Genomic DNA, 17,625 nt, shown 5'->3' with positions numbered 1-17,625 from the left:
ATTTTAAATTCTGCCTTATAGTACGATAACAGCCTTAAATTGGGTTCTATAAAGCTTTTAAAAAAACATATAGAAGACCTAAAACGAAAATTTCCAATTCATGAAACCGTAAAGTGTTTTGGTTGCATTACGCAGAAGTACATTTCAAATAAATACAGTAACTAAAAGCACACATTTGGGAATATTAAAATAAAATTATTTGTTTTCACACAGAAATTACAACAAAAAAGACCAAGTAATACAAGAGCGCGATAACCACAAATCAATTAAATTTAAAATACAGATAAAACGTAATAAAAATAAAGTGAAAAATTAAAAAAAAAAATTATTAAAGGAAATTAACAATTTTTTAAAACATTTTACTTTTTTCCAAAGGGCATAAGCATACCTACGGCAAATGTACATGCAAAAACAAGCACAAGAAAACGATGATAACACACAGTTTACTGACCATAGCAACCATACTGTCGATGGCCCTGTTAAACCGGTCACAAAGCAACTTCATGCTCGCATAGCTGTAAGAAAAAAAATACATATTAATATCCATTGTACAACAAATAAAAAACAAACCGCTAAAATTAATAAAGAAATTCCTTTAAATATTTCACATACCGTCCGCCCACATAATTATTAACAAGGAAAAATTATCAGATCTGATACAGTTTACTTAAGTGATTTTTAATTTGTTTAAAAATTTAAATACGAATAAATAAGATTTAACTATATACTTAAAAACAATTTTTTGACTGATATAAGAGAAGAAAAAATTAATTAAAGGGAGCAAAGTCTAACAGTAAAAATATAGTTATCCGGTCACATCTTGTTTGAAAATCATTACCATCCCAAGATCTAGCGGGAAATTTTTTAATTTCATCTTTTGCCAACAGATTTTCAATTGTTTAATCTACAGAAACAAAAACCGAATAATTTTTTATTTTTAAGATTCAAAATAAAATATTATATTCTTTAAATAATGTTACATTTTGAAAATAAAGTGAAAAATCAATTCATCAGAAAAAAATTGAACTTATTTTTGTAAAGCCTAATCTATATTCTTTATTAAAAAATTAAACATTTTATTATTTTTCATTAAGGAGGTAGGTGTAAAAAAAAAACCAAATCTGAATCATAATATGAGCAATATTAAAAAGAAATACCAAGAAAATGTTAATCTGTTGCACAATCATTTATGTAGCAAGTAATATTCAAAATAAGCGAGTAATCTTTTTCCAGTTAAATACTTAGATGATTAAATAGCTTATACATAATTAGAATTCATCATCATATTATGCATCGCATTCAAGGCCGTATGTTAACGTTACAGAGTACCAACAAATCTAAAAATAGCCCATTTCCTGAGATCGAAAACGTAAGAACAAAAGACAGTACGAACTTTACACAGAGTGCTAGAGCTTTTAAAAATTACATTCTTACATCCAAACGCGTGTTTTAAAATTATGAATAAAAATACAAAATTGAAACAAAAATAACAAACCGCACTAGTTGAATTACGAGCATTTGAACTACTCGCAAGATAAAAAAAACATTATGCATATTTAATCGTAATACAAACTGAAAAAAAAAATGTTAGGCTAAGTTTAATATGAACTTAACAATCAAAAATAAAAGTATCAAGTGGGCCGTATAGTGTTAAACTTAAAAGGGAACCAATAATTCAGTTTAGTATATAAATAGTAGTTTATTGGCAAACGCATAATAATTTACAGGTGTTGAAAATTATGTCCATCCACTTTTCTGCACTTGTCAACACGTTTGACCATGTTCTTGGCTACTCTTGTTAGCTGTACCTGTCTATTTCCTGGAACGCATTGGTAATGTTTGTCTTCCTGCAGGATGTGTGGATTGCTCCTATAAACAATATCTTTTAAGTAATCCCACAGAAAGAAGTCTGGACTAGTCAGATTAGGTGATCTTGGTGGCCACAATCCTTTAGAAATGATTCCTCCAACGAAAAAATCCTGTAGCATCTCCATAGTAGAGCGAGCAGTATGGCAATTGGCGCTGTCCTGTTGCAACCAGCAGTCACGCTCATCTTACTTGTAGTAAGGCTATCAACAGTTGGATAATTTCTTGGTAGAAGGTAGTACCCACAGTTTTTTTGCAAAAAACAAGGATCCTATTATTCATCGCCTTGAAACCGCACACCATACGCCTATTTTATGCGAGTGTAAGGGAGGGAGATTCAAAGAAAATGTGCGGCTTTTCGGTACCCAGGTCCGGAAGTTCTGACTACTAACACACCCACCAAGGTGAAACTACACTTGATCTAAAATGCCAGTGTTGCCGCCTCTAATGAAGTTGAACCATTGACAGTAGTAAACCTTTTTAGTATAATCAGCATTAATAGTTAGCTCATGGAAAATCTGCATTCTCCTCGACTGCAGCGTGGACTGAACGGTATTCTCCTCGCTGTAATGTGAACTGAACCAAATGAAATGTTCTTTTCCCACTTTAGTCTCTGTAAAGATTAATAAGATCTTGTAACTGCCGCTTTAATGTCCTGTACGACCTGTGTCGGGCACGTTTCTGGTCTGACACCGAATCTGTTTCATGAAATGCTTTTAACTAACTTCTGAATATCACCTCTTCAGTGGTGCTTCCTTTTCAAATTTCTCCCTGAACTTTCGCCGATACACAACATGAAATTTCGTCTAAAAAGGTTTCCATCACGCATACATGCTCTTCAACAGTAAACCGCATTTTAAAAAACAACAAACGATTACGCAAGCTTGTTCAAAATCCAATGCTCAACATCGGCTGGCAATACTCAAATGTGTAGGCAATAAAGAGTCCTCCCCACTCCAGTTCTGATATTTTAGGACTGAAATTGCATAAAACTAACTCTTACACTTACAAAATACTTCAAAGTTATCCTTACTTTTTGGTGTCATAGTCACTGAGAATGTTATTTTCCAATGGCAGTTTTAATTCTGGGAAATCTTCGCAAACCCATCTGAAATGAAAAAAACAATGAAAATAATTAAAACAAAACATAAATAGGCACAACATAAATTCTACATCCAGGACACTACATTATTTATTATCTAAGGGGTAAACAAACCGGAAATCATTATAGTCTTAATAAAATAGAAAGTAGGAAGTTCCGTCTTGACGAAAGAAACAATTCGGCAATTAAAACTTTAACCCCATAAGAAAAGGATGATTGATGATTTGTCAATAAGACTAATAAACCAAATTGACAAACATCACAGAAGAAATTTCTATTGAAACAAATAACAGTATTAAAAACACAAATAAATATAAATTAAAACTAAAAAAATATTATCTATCCCATCAAATTTAATATTCTGAACGTATTTCACGAAACGGTGGGGGGTACATAAATCCGTTGCTTAACTAATACTTACGGTCCGCCCTAATACCTCTAATCGTTGCAACGCAAGTGAAACCCCGAAGTACAAGTGGCATTGACAGATATGCTTTCGCTCAAAGTTATGATGTTCAGATAGCGCGTACATCGACGGGTGTACATCATACATAGCGTGTAAATGAAGGGTTATGAAATGAAAGTATCACTTTTAAGGCTGAGCAGAACCTTCATTTAGGTAGGTTTAGCGTCCAGTTACAAAAGAATACACTCGACGACTCGGTAAAAAAGGTAACAGGAAACCACTTCACGCCTTGCAATTCCTACAAATCCCGGCACGTGGTGGTTACAATTTCAAAGGATGGCAATGCAATTTTTAGAGGTGTTATGCGGTAACGGCACCTAACACGCACTCATACAGTATAACAAACATATTTTTCCGCATGTAGCATTTATTTTGTTTATTTTTCCGAGTGGTAGCATTTCGACCTTCCATCTGGAGGTTCCGTGTTCGAATCCCGGTCAGGCATTTAATTTTTCATACGCTAAAAGATTCCATTTCCATATCCCACGCAAATCTTCAAGCTTATGTGGCGATATCATAAAGCAAAAAATGAGTAACATATAAAAATAAAACGATACAGTAATGTATATTAGCCAAATTATAAGAAAGCAGACTACGGCTTAGGAAAAAAAGGTATCAAACAAGTAGAACACTTTCTGAAAAACAAAAGTCAAATACAGAGTTCAGAACTATCCGAAGATAGCATCATTAACATATTTATTTATAATATTATAAAATAATACAAAGATCTCGCTTAAAAATTAGATTTTAATAGAAAGAAAAATTCGCGTGTGTATATTCTACACATTTAATGAATTTTTTTTTTTTTAAATTAAATAACGAGTTTGTTTTTATTTTTTAATAAATTAACTCTAGCTGCGTACCGATGTTGAAAATTAAAAAAAAACCAACAGAATGCGTTGAATAAAGGTCACTTTGTGGTAAAAATTACACTCATTTTTTTCATAAATACATTTTGCTAAGAAGATAACTTACACCATCACTTATTCATTCAAACACAAATCAAATAGGGTACTACTCTTTACAACCTAACATTTTATTTACCATCAGACTTCTATATGGAAAAGAAGAGATTTTTTTGGCCCATTTATAGCACAGTTTAGCATCCTATTCTGTAATGGTCGAATTTTAATAAAATTAACCTATTTCACACTTTAAAAAGAATTTTCCGCCATATTTTTTTGTGACACGAGTATGACTGTCAAGGAAACAGTGCGTTTATTTATTCTACAAAATTAAAAGATCGTCTTATATATAGGGCGGAGACGATCTTTTAATTTTTTTCTGAATACACTGTTCTTTCCTGTAATCGCCTTTGCACCATCACTACATACTGCAATACATTTTGTCCAATCTATGTTATAGTTTTAGTAGCTTCATAAAAAGAAATCGTTGTCCTGTTGTATTACCAGGTATTGATTTGCAAAACAATATATTCTTTTTTATTGATCTGTCTCTATCGTATTCATACTTCACAAAAATATAAGAACTGAGAAAAATGTTTGCCACATCTGTTGATTCATCAAATTGAATACTAAAAAATTCACTTGAACATGACATAATTTTGTACAAAGACACGTGTATATAGGGCAATTGTTGGTCAAATTTTGGTGTTAATATCTATTGGAGGAGAGGGTCGAGGTGATTTTTGGGGGTCAATTTTCTCAAAGTTCTGCAAACATAACCTCAATTTATATTAAGCTATAACATGCGTGTATGTTTATCTTATTAAAAAAATTCCTCTAAAATCCTCCTTGCCAAAAAATCGAAAAAAGCTATATTTTATGTCTTTGTAGGCATAAAGCGACTAAAAAAAAAAAAAAATATTTTGGGGCCCATAATGGGTGTGGACAGGACAATCAAGGTTTAAAATTAAGGATTTTTCGAATTAATTTTTTTTTGTTTACTTAAACTTTTACATCATTAAGATAAAATTAATAAACTTTTAGTAATAATATTACAATAAAATTTCATCATCATATTCACCCCCTACCACCACCAAAAAAGAAATCTTAGGTAACTTTTTACTGGTTGTACATTTTTTAGTGTTATTTATTTTAGTTTCTCCCATTTAACATAGTAAAAACGTAGAAAAATCAAAAACGTTTCTTGGAAGGTGATTTCAGAGATGGGAAAGTAGAAGAAATACAGATTTTTTGAATTTTTAAAACCTTTTTGATTTATTTCAATACAATGATAATTTTACAATAAAACTTCATTATAAATTACCCCCAAAAAAGAAATCTTAGGTAACTCTTTTCACGTAAAATTATTTGTCCATTGCATGATAATAAATAACAAACGCAAAGACCTACAACTTTACTGTTGTTTTGGTTTTATTAATGTTTATTTATTTACACTTTTAAGTGTAAATATTTCAACCATTAATAATAAAGTAAAGCTTCGTTTTACAGTAGAAGGCCATCGATTCCAATATTATTGTAATTAAATAAATTGTTCGACTAAAAAAATTCAACTACGAGGTCCACCTCGTACATAACGAGTAACAAATAAATCGTGGGCATAATGAATAAGAAAATTAAATACAGATGTTTGAAACTGGATGAATAGGCATATTAATGGAAAAACTGTATGGACTGATTATTAAGGCTTGAATTAACTGCTGAACGGATAACGATAACATTTCAGAGAAGAAACGTCGTCATTGGTTAATCATAGGGCAAGAAAATTTGAAAAACTGGAAATTACTCGATACTGAAAGAAAAAAGCAACATATGGTGTCGAGCTTGTTATGGCAAAACACTATGTTCTTATGTCATCTTAACAATTTCTTTACGGTATATCTTAACTAATTGCTTTTTTTTAGCTTGTATACCCCAAGTCCTAACTTTTTTATTCTATTATAGAACTTAAATAATTTTTTACAATTTTCATTTAAAGCATTATTAATTAAAAGATTTAGACCTATACCCGATGATCGATAGCGAGTAACAATGGCGAAAAGAAGTATGTAAAGCTAAATTAAACATAGATTCAGCGATACCTGCCCAATTAGCAAGAGAATGCAGCTTGTTCCCACGAAGAAATTCGGCTACGCGGTTGATACTATTGACAGGGTAGAGGGGATAACAGTCGACCTTGAAACCAGACGCCTACATCACTTAGGTCGTCGACCGCTTTACGTCACCACCACGGACTTAAAAACAACAGATTAGCACTCTCACAATGCCCGCATCCGTCCACCTAAAATAAATATACGCTTCTATACCTATACGAGTGCTGCTACTACTACGCACACAACAATGGACATACGCCTAATCTTTAAACGTAAAAATTAACAATAGAAATAAGAATTTATAATGCTAGTCTGAAAGTAAATTCATAACTTGAACACAAAGAAATTTTTCGTGGACGCGTAATAAAATGCAAAACTTCAAATGAAAAATTTTTTAAGTAGCTTACAACGAAGAAAAAATATCCCTTACAGAAAAATAAAATCTCCATACAATTATATTGTATTTAGGACTATAAGAAAATCTGTGTTCCAATTCTTCCTAATATTTCAATAAAATAGAAGCTTAAACACAACATTACATACTATCTTATTTTCATGTTAGTATCTTGTAGTTGCTCACAAACCGTCTGAACAGGCTAATTCTATAATATTTATTATTAAACGATTTGCATATTGAGATACAATGTGAATATGTCTTCACTTTATAATTAAATAAAACTGAAATTTAATGAATCTAAGAATAATGCTACTCACTACCAACAAACGAACTTGAAACTTAAAACGTCTATTATCAATGTCAATAAAAGTACTACGTTCATTAACAACTACGACAAATAAAGCTAGGAAATAGAAACAAGCGTCTGACCGCGTGACCCTATTCCCTAGTAAAGATATTAAAAATTACGAAAGCGGTCTATTAAATACAAAGTAACGGAGCTAACAATATTATATTACTTCATAAAAAAAAAAAAAAAAAAAAAAAAAAAACGAGAAGCAATTGTCTATAGTAATAACAGCAATATATTTTTCAACGATCATCATTTAAGTGAATTTGTATTTTTTTATGAATTTTAATAATAAAAACACAAAACGACCGAAACACAAAACACAAAACGAATAAAGCAATAAGTTTACTGTACAATAATCAATCCTAAAAATGAAACTGGAAGAGATATGAGCCTAACTTTAAAACAAAAAACAGTTTTAACATTACCGGGGGAATACTAAGGATTTGTCAAAAATTAACAAAAAAATAATAAAACAAAAAAAATGGTTAAATGCAGCATTATGTTTTTGTGAACTAGTACAAAACCTTAAATATAAAATTAGTAATAAACTCGAATAGAAAACCTGATTAAGAAATTCTATACACGAGTTCCATTCCTGACTTCAATTTAAATTCTTTGTCAGGCTGCATGGAATGAATAATAATTTATTATTATTATTATTATTACGCATAATATTATTATTATTATTATTCATATTTTGTGGACATTAGTCTACAAAATAAAACAAAAGCAGCATAAATAATCTGTATAAAAATTTTAATCTGTAAAAAAACCATAAAAATATCGAACGCTTTCCTTGAAACAACAAAACAAACGATCTTTGTAAGGTGCATAACATCAACGCAATTATAGATATTTAAAAAGGAATCAAACAATATACATATATTCATAAATATATCTAAAACCGGTTTTATAATTTTTACCAAACCGAGAAGGTTTTAGTCCTCGACGATCATAATAGATTGAAATAATTATCCTTAAAAAATAAATTCTTTCAAAAAAATGTGATGTGGACATTACATGATTTCCTTGTACGCCTATTAAATTACATACAAACATTTTTTTCTGAACTTCATTTTAGCTTATCTCATTTGAAAGTGAGATACGATCATCCAATTCTTCAATAAAGTGGACAGTTGCACAGAAAAATGGCCCTAAAAATTTCCCGATTATTTTATATATTAATTTTGTTTCACGTCGCTCAAGCAGATATGTGGTGTAAGTGAGAACGTGTCGGATCCGTAACCAAGCACACGTCGGTTCGAATCCGACATTATATACGTACAAATTTTTTTTAATTTTAAAATTTAAATATATATTGATTTATTAATAATTATTAATCTCAGATTGTAGAAATGTTTGAATTAAAATGAAAAGTACATAAAATTTTATTTCATTAATAACTTACGATTTTTTTTTATTACTGAATTATTATTTATGTAAATTTTTATTACAATCAGGGGTTAATAATTATAAATAAATCAATACATTTAATTTTTTTTTAATTAAAAAATATATGTATATGAAGTCGAGTTCGAACTGATGTGTCTTCCCCTTGTAAGATCAAAAATTTCATTAATTAAAATTTTATTTGACTATAACTCTGGAACCAATGAAAATAAGTACCACTTATGATATATTGTTGAAATGCTCTCAACGAGGGCTTATTACTGCAGTTAAGAAAAAGTAAAAAATCCAAAGTTTCGAAACTGAAACCTCGCTTTATTTAGAGGTCTGACTGTATACATATTTTTGGCCGAATCGATTGCAATCAAACGGGGAGGTGCACAACTAGGTGTTGCAACAGTCCTAAATACAAAATGTCAACATTCTAGGGCTAATTGTTTTTGAGTTATGCGAGGTACATACGTACAGACGTCACCCCGAAACTAGTCAAAATGGGTTCAGGGATGGTCAAAATAGATATTTCCGTTGAAATCTGAAAACCGAAATTTTTCGCGATTACAATACTTACTTTACTTCGTACAAGGAAGTAAAAATAGCACTTCAAAAATGACACACAATTTTTAAAAAGTTCTTGGATTCACGGACGTGAAATCCTAACTAAATCTTTAAGAATTCTTTACTCGACGTTGAAGATGTGTTTTCGACACAACAGCAAAATTAAAAAGCTCATTAACAAACTTATTATAGAGTAGTGGGTGTATTAAATCACTTAATAAGGATAAAACTATTTAACTATAAAATAGAGATCTAGAAATTTCCTGAAAGCTAGTGCCTCTGATCTTATGGACACATATACGGGAGAATTGAGGTACAAAAAGAAAGAGGAGCAGATGTTAGGGCAGATGTATTGACAGAAAAGCAGGTGATAGAAAAGGGAACTAAAGGCACCGGAGTATGTAGATTATATATCCTACAGAAAATGTAAACTTAAATTATGTTGTACATCAAGACTCGTTATTAAAGAAAAGAAAAAAACGCATTGTAAAAGTTGATGCCTTATTTTTTAGGCTAAGTTAAAAAAATAATAATAAAACTGTAAAAAAGAAGATACACCAGAAAAAAAAGGATTTTACAATTAGCGTCGTGAATTAAATTGCAGTTTTCTATAATAATAATCACAAAGAAAATTAAAAAAAGCAACTTCAAGTCCATTATAAAATGAATCTGTAACATTAAACACAATAACATATAAGAATGTGAAATGAAAAAATTATATACAAAAAAAAAATTTAAAACCAACTTATTAAAATTAATTTTGTAAATACGCTAAGGGAATGTTTATAAATATTCAATCTAAAACTGCAACGTACTTTATTTAATACTTATGAATTAAAATAAAATTATTTCTAGATTGGGAAAGATAAATTTAATAATAAAATAACGTTAAGGCTAATCCATAAATCACGAAATAACGAATATTATTAGTTTGTATACAAATATTGTTTAACTGTTAAAATATAATTAATGAAAATAGCAAGCGTGAATGAATTTTGGCAAGATTACCTCACCGCTGACATTGACCCTGATAGAGGCAAACTTTCAATAATCAAGACCGGCAATATCATGAGCCTGAGAGCGACGTCGGCAGTTTATAGGTCAGTAACAACTGCTGAACGATCGCAGCACAGCGGTTTAAAAAAACAATGTAACTAAACAGTTTTTGTGAAAATGCAATCGGTCGCTCCCCTGCAAATTTCACGATTAATATTTCTTAGTGATTAAGCATTCTGCTCGATTTTAAAATTTGTTACTGTAAAATAGTTAAGTACAAAAAAATCGATTGAATAATCGACTATTATTTTCTTCCACCCTTCTCACAAAATTTATACTAATATTTAAATGCAAAAATTTCGTCTACTACCTATATACCGTAGGTATATAAAAGACTTCTGCCAAAATACCGACAGGTGCATTTGAATGTTGAAAATACATAAACCGTGAATGACAATTTAATATTTGATTACATAACGTGAGTGTTCTAAAGTTTCCGATTTACATTACTGTGATTTATTTAATTTGTAGGTTAAAAAAAGTAACAAATAGAGAGATCATAAAACATTAACAAGATATGTTAATAAGATATGTTACTTTCATAATATTAATACTTAATAATTAAAAAGCACTATTATGTATAAGTACGAAAATAACATACATATCCTTCACAAACATAAGATTTCAGTATCGTTTCAATTAGCGACGGGTTTAACACAGTTAATAAATAAGTAGTCATTCATACATAGTTTACACCATAGCTAACAAAGAATTAAATATATCAACACTAAACAAATGGTAGTAACATACATTCTATAATCAAGGTAAGGCAATATGGATGATAAAAAAATCAGTAAAATGAAAAAGAGTAAACAAATATTACGCATAAAAATTGATTGAGAACGATAATAAACGAAGTCTAATGATGAATAAAATATTAAAAAACTTCCTACTATGAATTCGATTTACGAAAATGAAATTACGGTCACGGACTAAGGTTAAAAAAAAAATTAATACGTTTCTAAACTTCCAACAGATATTTTATAATCGTTTATAAAAAGTTTAATAAGTGCTTAACTTAAATTTATATAAACTGTCAATTTTTTTCATTTGTAAATATTTTTTTTCTACAAGAACCTAATTATCTTTGTTCTGACTTTTTTTTGTTACATAGAATTTGCTCGATCCAAATTCTCACCCAGAATCCATTCACTGGTTATCACCAATAATTAAACCAGGGAAAAATATCTATTAGGAAAGTTACAAATAATGATCTGTATTTTCTGAAACGAGTGGATACAACTACATACAAAATGAAAATGATAAAAATGAAACCTACTGACACATTAAGAACCTAAGTTTGTTTGAGAATATTCTACTATTAATGAATGAGTGGAGTTCAGTTTTATAAAACGAACAGTATTCAAAATTAACATACCCAAAATAGAGATACGTTCTTTCTTTAAAATAATTACATTATAACAATATGTACATTAACGATTTAATTTGTTAAATTACAAAAAATTTTGGCGAGTGAACAGCTATATTTTTCCTACGGTAAAAGTGTATTTTTAGTCACAAATTTCTGGAAATTTTTTCCTTCGGAAAATCCGCCGTACATCAGAAGGAAAAGGTATGATAAATAACACTTTAATGACAGGAAAACAATTTTAATTATATAAAGAAACCAGCAATCGAAGCAGAAATTAAAATCAAGGAACGTTAACTGGTTTCACATCATACTGCAATGAGATAGTAAGGCATGGCAACATAACAAACAAAACCAGAACAACTAGTTTGAGCGGAACTACCGCAGCACCAGTCACCATCGACGAAGTATCAACCACACCTCTACTTCCCGCACAGCTGCGACGAGAACTCCCATAACTGAAAAGCAATCCGACTAACTGGCTTCGCTCGCTACAAAATTACGTAACTAATAAATACATCGATCCGGATGAAAGTTCTAAACGGTAAAAATACCGACCAAACTGTAAAGTAGGACTGACAAATAAAAATAATAAGTAGCAATTATAATAACAGTTAAGTTTACTTATTTTTTATTGAATATGTTCGAAATAATACGCGTACATAACAAACCAGTAAAATAAAGTAAGTTCATAAGTTCATAAATTTTATTTAACTTATTAAATAGATTCCGAACTTAATCGGATGCGGTCTACACAAAAGGAAGTTTGGTCCTTTTCATTTGCAATGCTACAGACGCTTACCTGCAGTTTTATTTTCATTTTCAGTTAGATAGGAAAAAAACGCTCATTTGTAAGGAATTACAATCACCAAAAATCCACTCTAATTGGAAGTAACTTATTTTTAAAGCGCACACGCACACAAAGAGTAGAGTCCAAGATCTTGTACTCTTAAAATAACGGAAACAGAAAATTATCTTTGTAGGCAATTAACAAAAATATAACTGTAACATTCTATCTGCTGTTTGAAAGACAAAAATTCCTTAAAAGCCTAATATAATTTGTACCATCAACTATCCTCATATTAAATTTATTTTATTGAGTGCGCGTTGAACAGGTACATTTATATTATATGAGGTAATAGCCTAATCCATTACATGAAACTAGATTTCCGTTGCCCGACTAAAGAGGTTCCTTTCAACCGGTAGAATATATAAATCGAAACAGGCTTAAGTAATATTAATTTAAAAAACAATAGCATTTAACTTTCAAAAAACTTCAGATTTTAAATCAAAATAAACCTAATTACATGATGGATTTTCCTTATCTGGAAACGACTCGATCCAAGAAAGTTTGGACAGCAAATTTTAAGTACTACAAGTAAACAAAGATTATACGAATTTTAGGTGCCGTAATCAAACGGCTACAGGTTATTTAATAGGAGACATGACCGGTCATTTTCAAAAATATAATAGCCATGACATAGAATCCATTGCTATGTTTACTAGGGAACGAGAAGAGAAGCGCTTTCTCGTTGCTTTCTTTATCCAACCAAATATACGGTCGAACATCAGCATACTACTTATAATATATACTATTTAATATAAACGAACTAGCATCCTTGCAGCAAAGAAATCAACTCTGATTATTGCCGCTTACATCTCAGATGCTTTACAAGCGACACAGCCTTAAGTTGTAGTATTAAACAACTGAGGAAAAACCTGAAATTAAACTATCTGAAAGCGATGAATATGATTTGAAGAACTGATACAGTATTTATTGGGATATTTATTTTAATCGTAAACAGATAGAGGAAAGTGTTCTGTCTTGAGCGAAGTAATTAAAAAGACTGTACACAGCCTGGTATTACCCCCACTTAATGTGATTAAAGTAATAACTAATTGTCAAAGAGCATTTTTACTTGAATAATTTATCGCATTACTTTCAAGAGAGTCTAAGTACGTTAATTCCCTAACAGAATCTTACGACAGAACAAAATGTTAAATAAATGCTGCTTTAAAATTTTTAAAACAGTTCGTATACGACCTGTTTCGTGTAATAATCAAAAGACAAAGACAACAACAATTATTGCAATTTGCGCACAAATGAATAAATAAAAGTTTAAAATAACTGAAAGAAAAATTCGAATTGTAGCCGTAACTGGTGATAACTGAAACCAAACAATTTACACAGTTCAAAATACCTGTAATACAAAACTTGTTTCAACAAATCCCTAACTGCGGAAACTAATTCTCTATTACTGTAATTTAACAAAAAGGAATGGCGACATCAAATGCTAACTATAATCCTAAAACTGCTATCGATCAACTTCCTGTCGAATCCCATGTCGTAGGACTTACATTTTCGTTTTCCTGGTGTTAATTTTTAAACGGCTGAGCGGTTCAAATGAAGCTGCAAGGAAGTTAAATTTATCTGGGAGAGAAAGTTAACTGAAGGTTGAGCACAGAATTGGAAATTACGACGCAATCAATAGTTTCTCTAAATTCAGTTACTGAATAAGTTTCATTTATTAAGCCACACAATCAATACAATTCACACAGAAATGATAATTAAATTACAAATAAAGAAAAATCGGTAACATGAACCGTTTAAATGACGGTTTGAACTGTACAAGGAGAGAAATAAAAATATATCTAACGGTTCAGCACCGTTAACGGCTGACCGTTAAAATAAATTAGTTTTCATCACAACGAAAAAAATATCGACGACTATCATTATTTCTTGGCAATCAGAAATAGCAAATAACAATTTGGAAAACAAAGGAGGGCTTACTAAAACCAGCATTCACGGCAACAGAAAAATGGGGGAAATACAAACACGTTAGAGCATAAACAAAACAGCCAACTTAATCGGATTTGGAACGTAATTCCCGTTGCAGTTCAAACGTAAAATAAAAAGGAATGAAACTCGGTTCGCGCAAATACTTTAATATAAACGAGCTGAAAGCCTTAGAGCTTTGGAGTTGAGCACAGCAAGGAAGGTATGTAATGTCGCAACCATAACAACCGACCGTGTCTTACCAAGGCTGTACTGACCTTCACTCCAATGCATCCTTGCTCAATACTAGATACCAGATATAGTTAAGTTACTCGTACTATTCGTGCGGCTTAGCTAGCGAATAAAACTAGCATATATATATATATATATATATATATATATATATATATATATATATATATACCTAGCCTAGATATAAAGTAAGTTTAGCTTATAAATAAACTATTCTACCAGGCTACTTGCATAACAGTTACACTGTCAACGACAGTTATATTACACTGACAGCAGTTACCCCCATCATAACGCTGAAACAAGAGAACGTAACAATAGGAATAATGACAATACATCATTTATCATTCTTTTGAAAAATGGTTTACAGTATAGAGACAGAAAGACGGTGTGCAAAGCTGATTCATAACAAATTTTAAAAAGTGCATAAGATACAATATGAAGAATTTCGTACATAAAGTACATAAAGGCAGCTTTTTTTTAGTTTTTTTTATTTCCTTTCCGTTAAAACACCTTATAAGTTTCTCTAAAACAAGAAATTATCAAGAAAAACAACAAAAAACCTAACAATTCTTAACGTTTACAAACCTAACTTCGTAATTCTCCGATAGTAAACTAGAATTTGTAACAAAATATATCTATAATTTTTTTTTTTTTTAATTACAACCTCTTTCCTATGTACCCCAAGTTTAAATGCATGCGAAGTTTCAATTTTCTGGTTTATACAGTCGTCAAAAAAAATTGTTGCAGGTAAAAGTACGAGTATCATTAATTTTTATAACAAAATGCTTCTGGTGTTTACTCACAGTTGCATATTAGTGAAATAATATGCACATTTGTCTCAAGTACATCACATTGTCCTCAAACTATTTAGTTGAATAATTCTTTAAGATTACTTCTGTATTCACAAAATGCGAATATGCAGCAGATGTAGACCTGATGTACGACTGTGCAAACCGATGCGTCCGCGCATAATTTTATTGTCGTTAAAAATTTTACAAAATCTATTTTAATATTATACTTAATTTACTGAAAAGTATATAATTAAAATCACCACATTTATCGAACATCCACAATAAATATGGCCTTTCACCACAACAGTTACACTTGAAATGACGAATCAAAAATATTCAAATCATAAATTTTAACACGTATAGAATAACTAACTCGGTTCAAAGTAGTTTAAAAAAAATACAACGTACGTCTAATGCAAATAATAAGTTTGTTGGAACACGTAGATCCAGTACTTCATAAATAAAATATTAAATTAAAGAAAGGAAGAAAAGCCGTTAATTAAATTACAAAAGAACAAGGCAGTAGTTCTATGTTACTGTCCTTTCTACCAGTCCAGCTGCTTGATGGAAAGTCACATAACTCGGTCACTAGCGTGGTATAACTTCAGTAAAATAAAATAAAAGAAGCATCGTACAAGAACAGCAGCTGAACATCTGGCAGTCGTCTAAAAGGCACGTGCGAGCTGTAAAGATGTTCACTATCACCACCCATTCGCTCTCACTCTCTCTCTCTCTCTCACTCTCTTCCCCTCCCCTAATAAATAAAGAACTCATGAATGTGCGCGCGCGTCAACACACTGCTAATGTACTCACAAATCCCAAAAATAGATTTAACAATAAACCTAAACTATTTTTAGCATGTTCAGAAGTAATGTATAAATTAAATAACTCGGTAGTCTTAAGTCAGTAATCGGAGTGTCCTACACTATTAAAAACCACATATATTAAAAGAAAAAAAAATTAAATTAACGACCCACAATTAATATTATCTGTAACGAATAACCATATTTCCACCTGAGACAGCAACGGTTTCCTTGTTACTTCCGTCAAACTAACTTGTACGTGTGCTAGTAAATCGATCTGATTCATTTATTTCAATATTATTCATAAAAATTAAATATTTCACTAACAGTAGTAGTAGATTGTTTTGCATAAATCATGTAAAGAATTCAATTAACCCATAATTGGCAATTAACTGAACCAGATTTTTCAATTCAATGACTTTCATCGATTTACCGTAACATTAGCCACTAATAAAACCCAATAACATACCCACCGGGTTGGTCTAGTGGTGAACGCGTCTTCCCAAATCAACTTATTTGGAAGTCGAGAGTTACAGCGTTCAAGTCCTAGTATAAAGTCAGTTATTTTTACACGGATTTGAATACCAGATCGTGGATACCGGTGTTCTTTTGTGTTTCATAACCACAATAATTTATACATTACATCTTTAAAAAGGACTTTCGTGTTTTACTTTACAACTGCTAACTCGTCAAAGAAATTGATTTACTTTCGCGGATGGTTTAATATCTAACTTCAAAAATTACAAAGTTTACGTAAATCTTTTTCTTTTGCGTTGGAGAGTACATGAATTAATTCACCACAGCTTTCAAAAGTTTGTGCGTGGAAAATGGAAATGGAATTTTGTAGCGAATGAAAATGTCATACCTTACCGGGATTCGAACTTCTGGATTAAAGGCCGCCGAGACGCTACCAATCCGCCACGAAGATCTTCACTTAGAAAAATTTTATATCGAAAAAGGTTTCAGCTAAGGACATTTTTCTTCCATTATAAAAAGCTTTTTTGATGCACTTTACGAAATAAATAAAGAAGTACGTTCAGCAGGACTATTCTACTGCAAACAAAATAAATTAATCCCAAACAAATAAAATTTATAAAATTATTATTATTATCTGTTGCAAATTAGTATTAATTAAAATTCTTCGTAAAAAAATAAATAAATAAATGGTAAAACTCACAATTAAATATAAGCAATTAGTATGAAATATTCTGCGTATATACTACAAATGTGGATATTCTGTACTTACGAATACTTTTGTATTACAAGGTTTATTGCTCCTAAAACGAAAACGTTATCGTACCATAATGATAAAAAAAATACTAAAAAAAGTTTTCAGCTTTCGTCATACATTACACCACTCATTTATAAAATAATTTCCTACTGGATAAAAAAAAATCTAAAATTCATTTTACGTACT

General features: G+C 30.6%; 1 protein-coding gene across 4 annotated transcripts in view; it reads right to left on the bottom strand.

Annotated features, from left to right (window-relative positions):
- The window catches only part of LOC142321948 (histone-lysine N-methyltransferase, H3 lysine-79 specific-like), a 190,223-nt gene that overhangs the window by 132,416 nt on the left and 40,182 nt on the right, over positions 1–17,625 (bottom strand). For all 4 annotated transcript variants that reach the window (XM_075360491.1, XM_075360492.1, XM_075360494.1 and 1 more), the window contains exons 3-4: positions 2,900–2,974; positions 452–515 (exon numbers count right to left, since the gene is read on the bottom strand). In XM_075360491.1, the coding sequence (XP_075216606.1) occupies positions 452–515; positions 2,900–2,974 (139 nt within the window). The remainder of the gene's footprint in view (positions 1–451; positions 516–2,899; positions 2,975–17,625) is intronic.

Source organism: Lycorma delicatula, chromosome 3, assembly GCF_047948215.1.
Source record: "Lycorma delicatula isolate Av1 chromosome 3, ASM4794821v1, whole genome shotgun sequence".
Taxonomy (NCBI): domain Eukaryota; kingdom Metazoa; phylum Arthropoda; class Insecta; order Hemiptera; family Fulgoridae; genus Lycorma; species Lycorma delicatula.
Note: the sequence above shows the minus strand (reverse complement) of the source record. Positions and strands in the feature narration are given on the sequence as shown.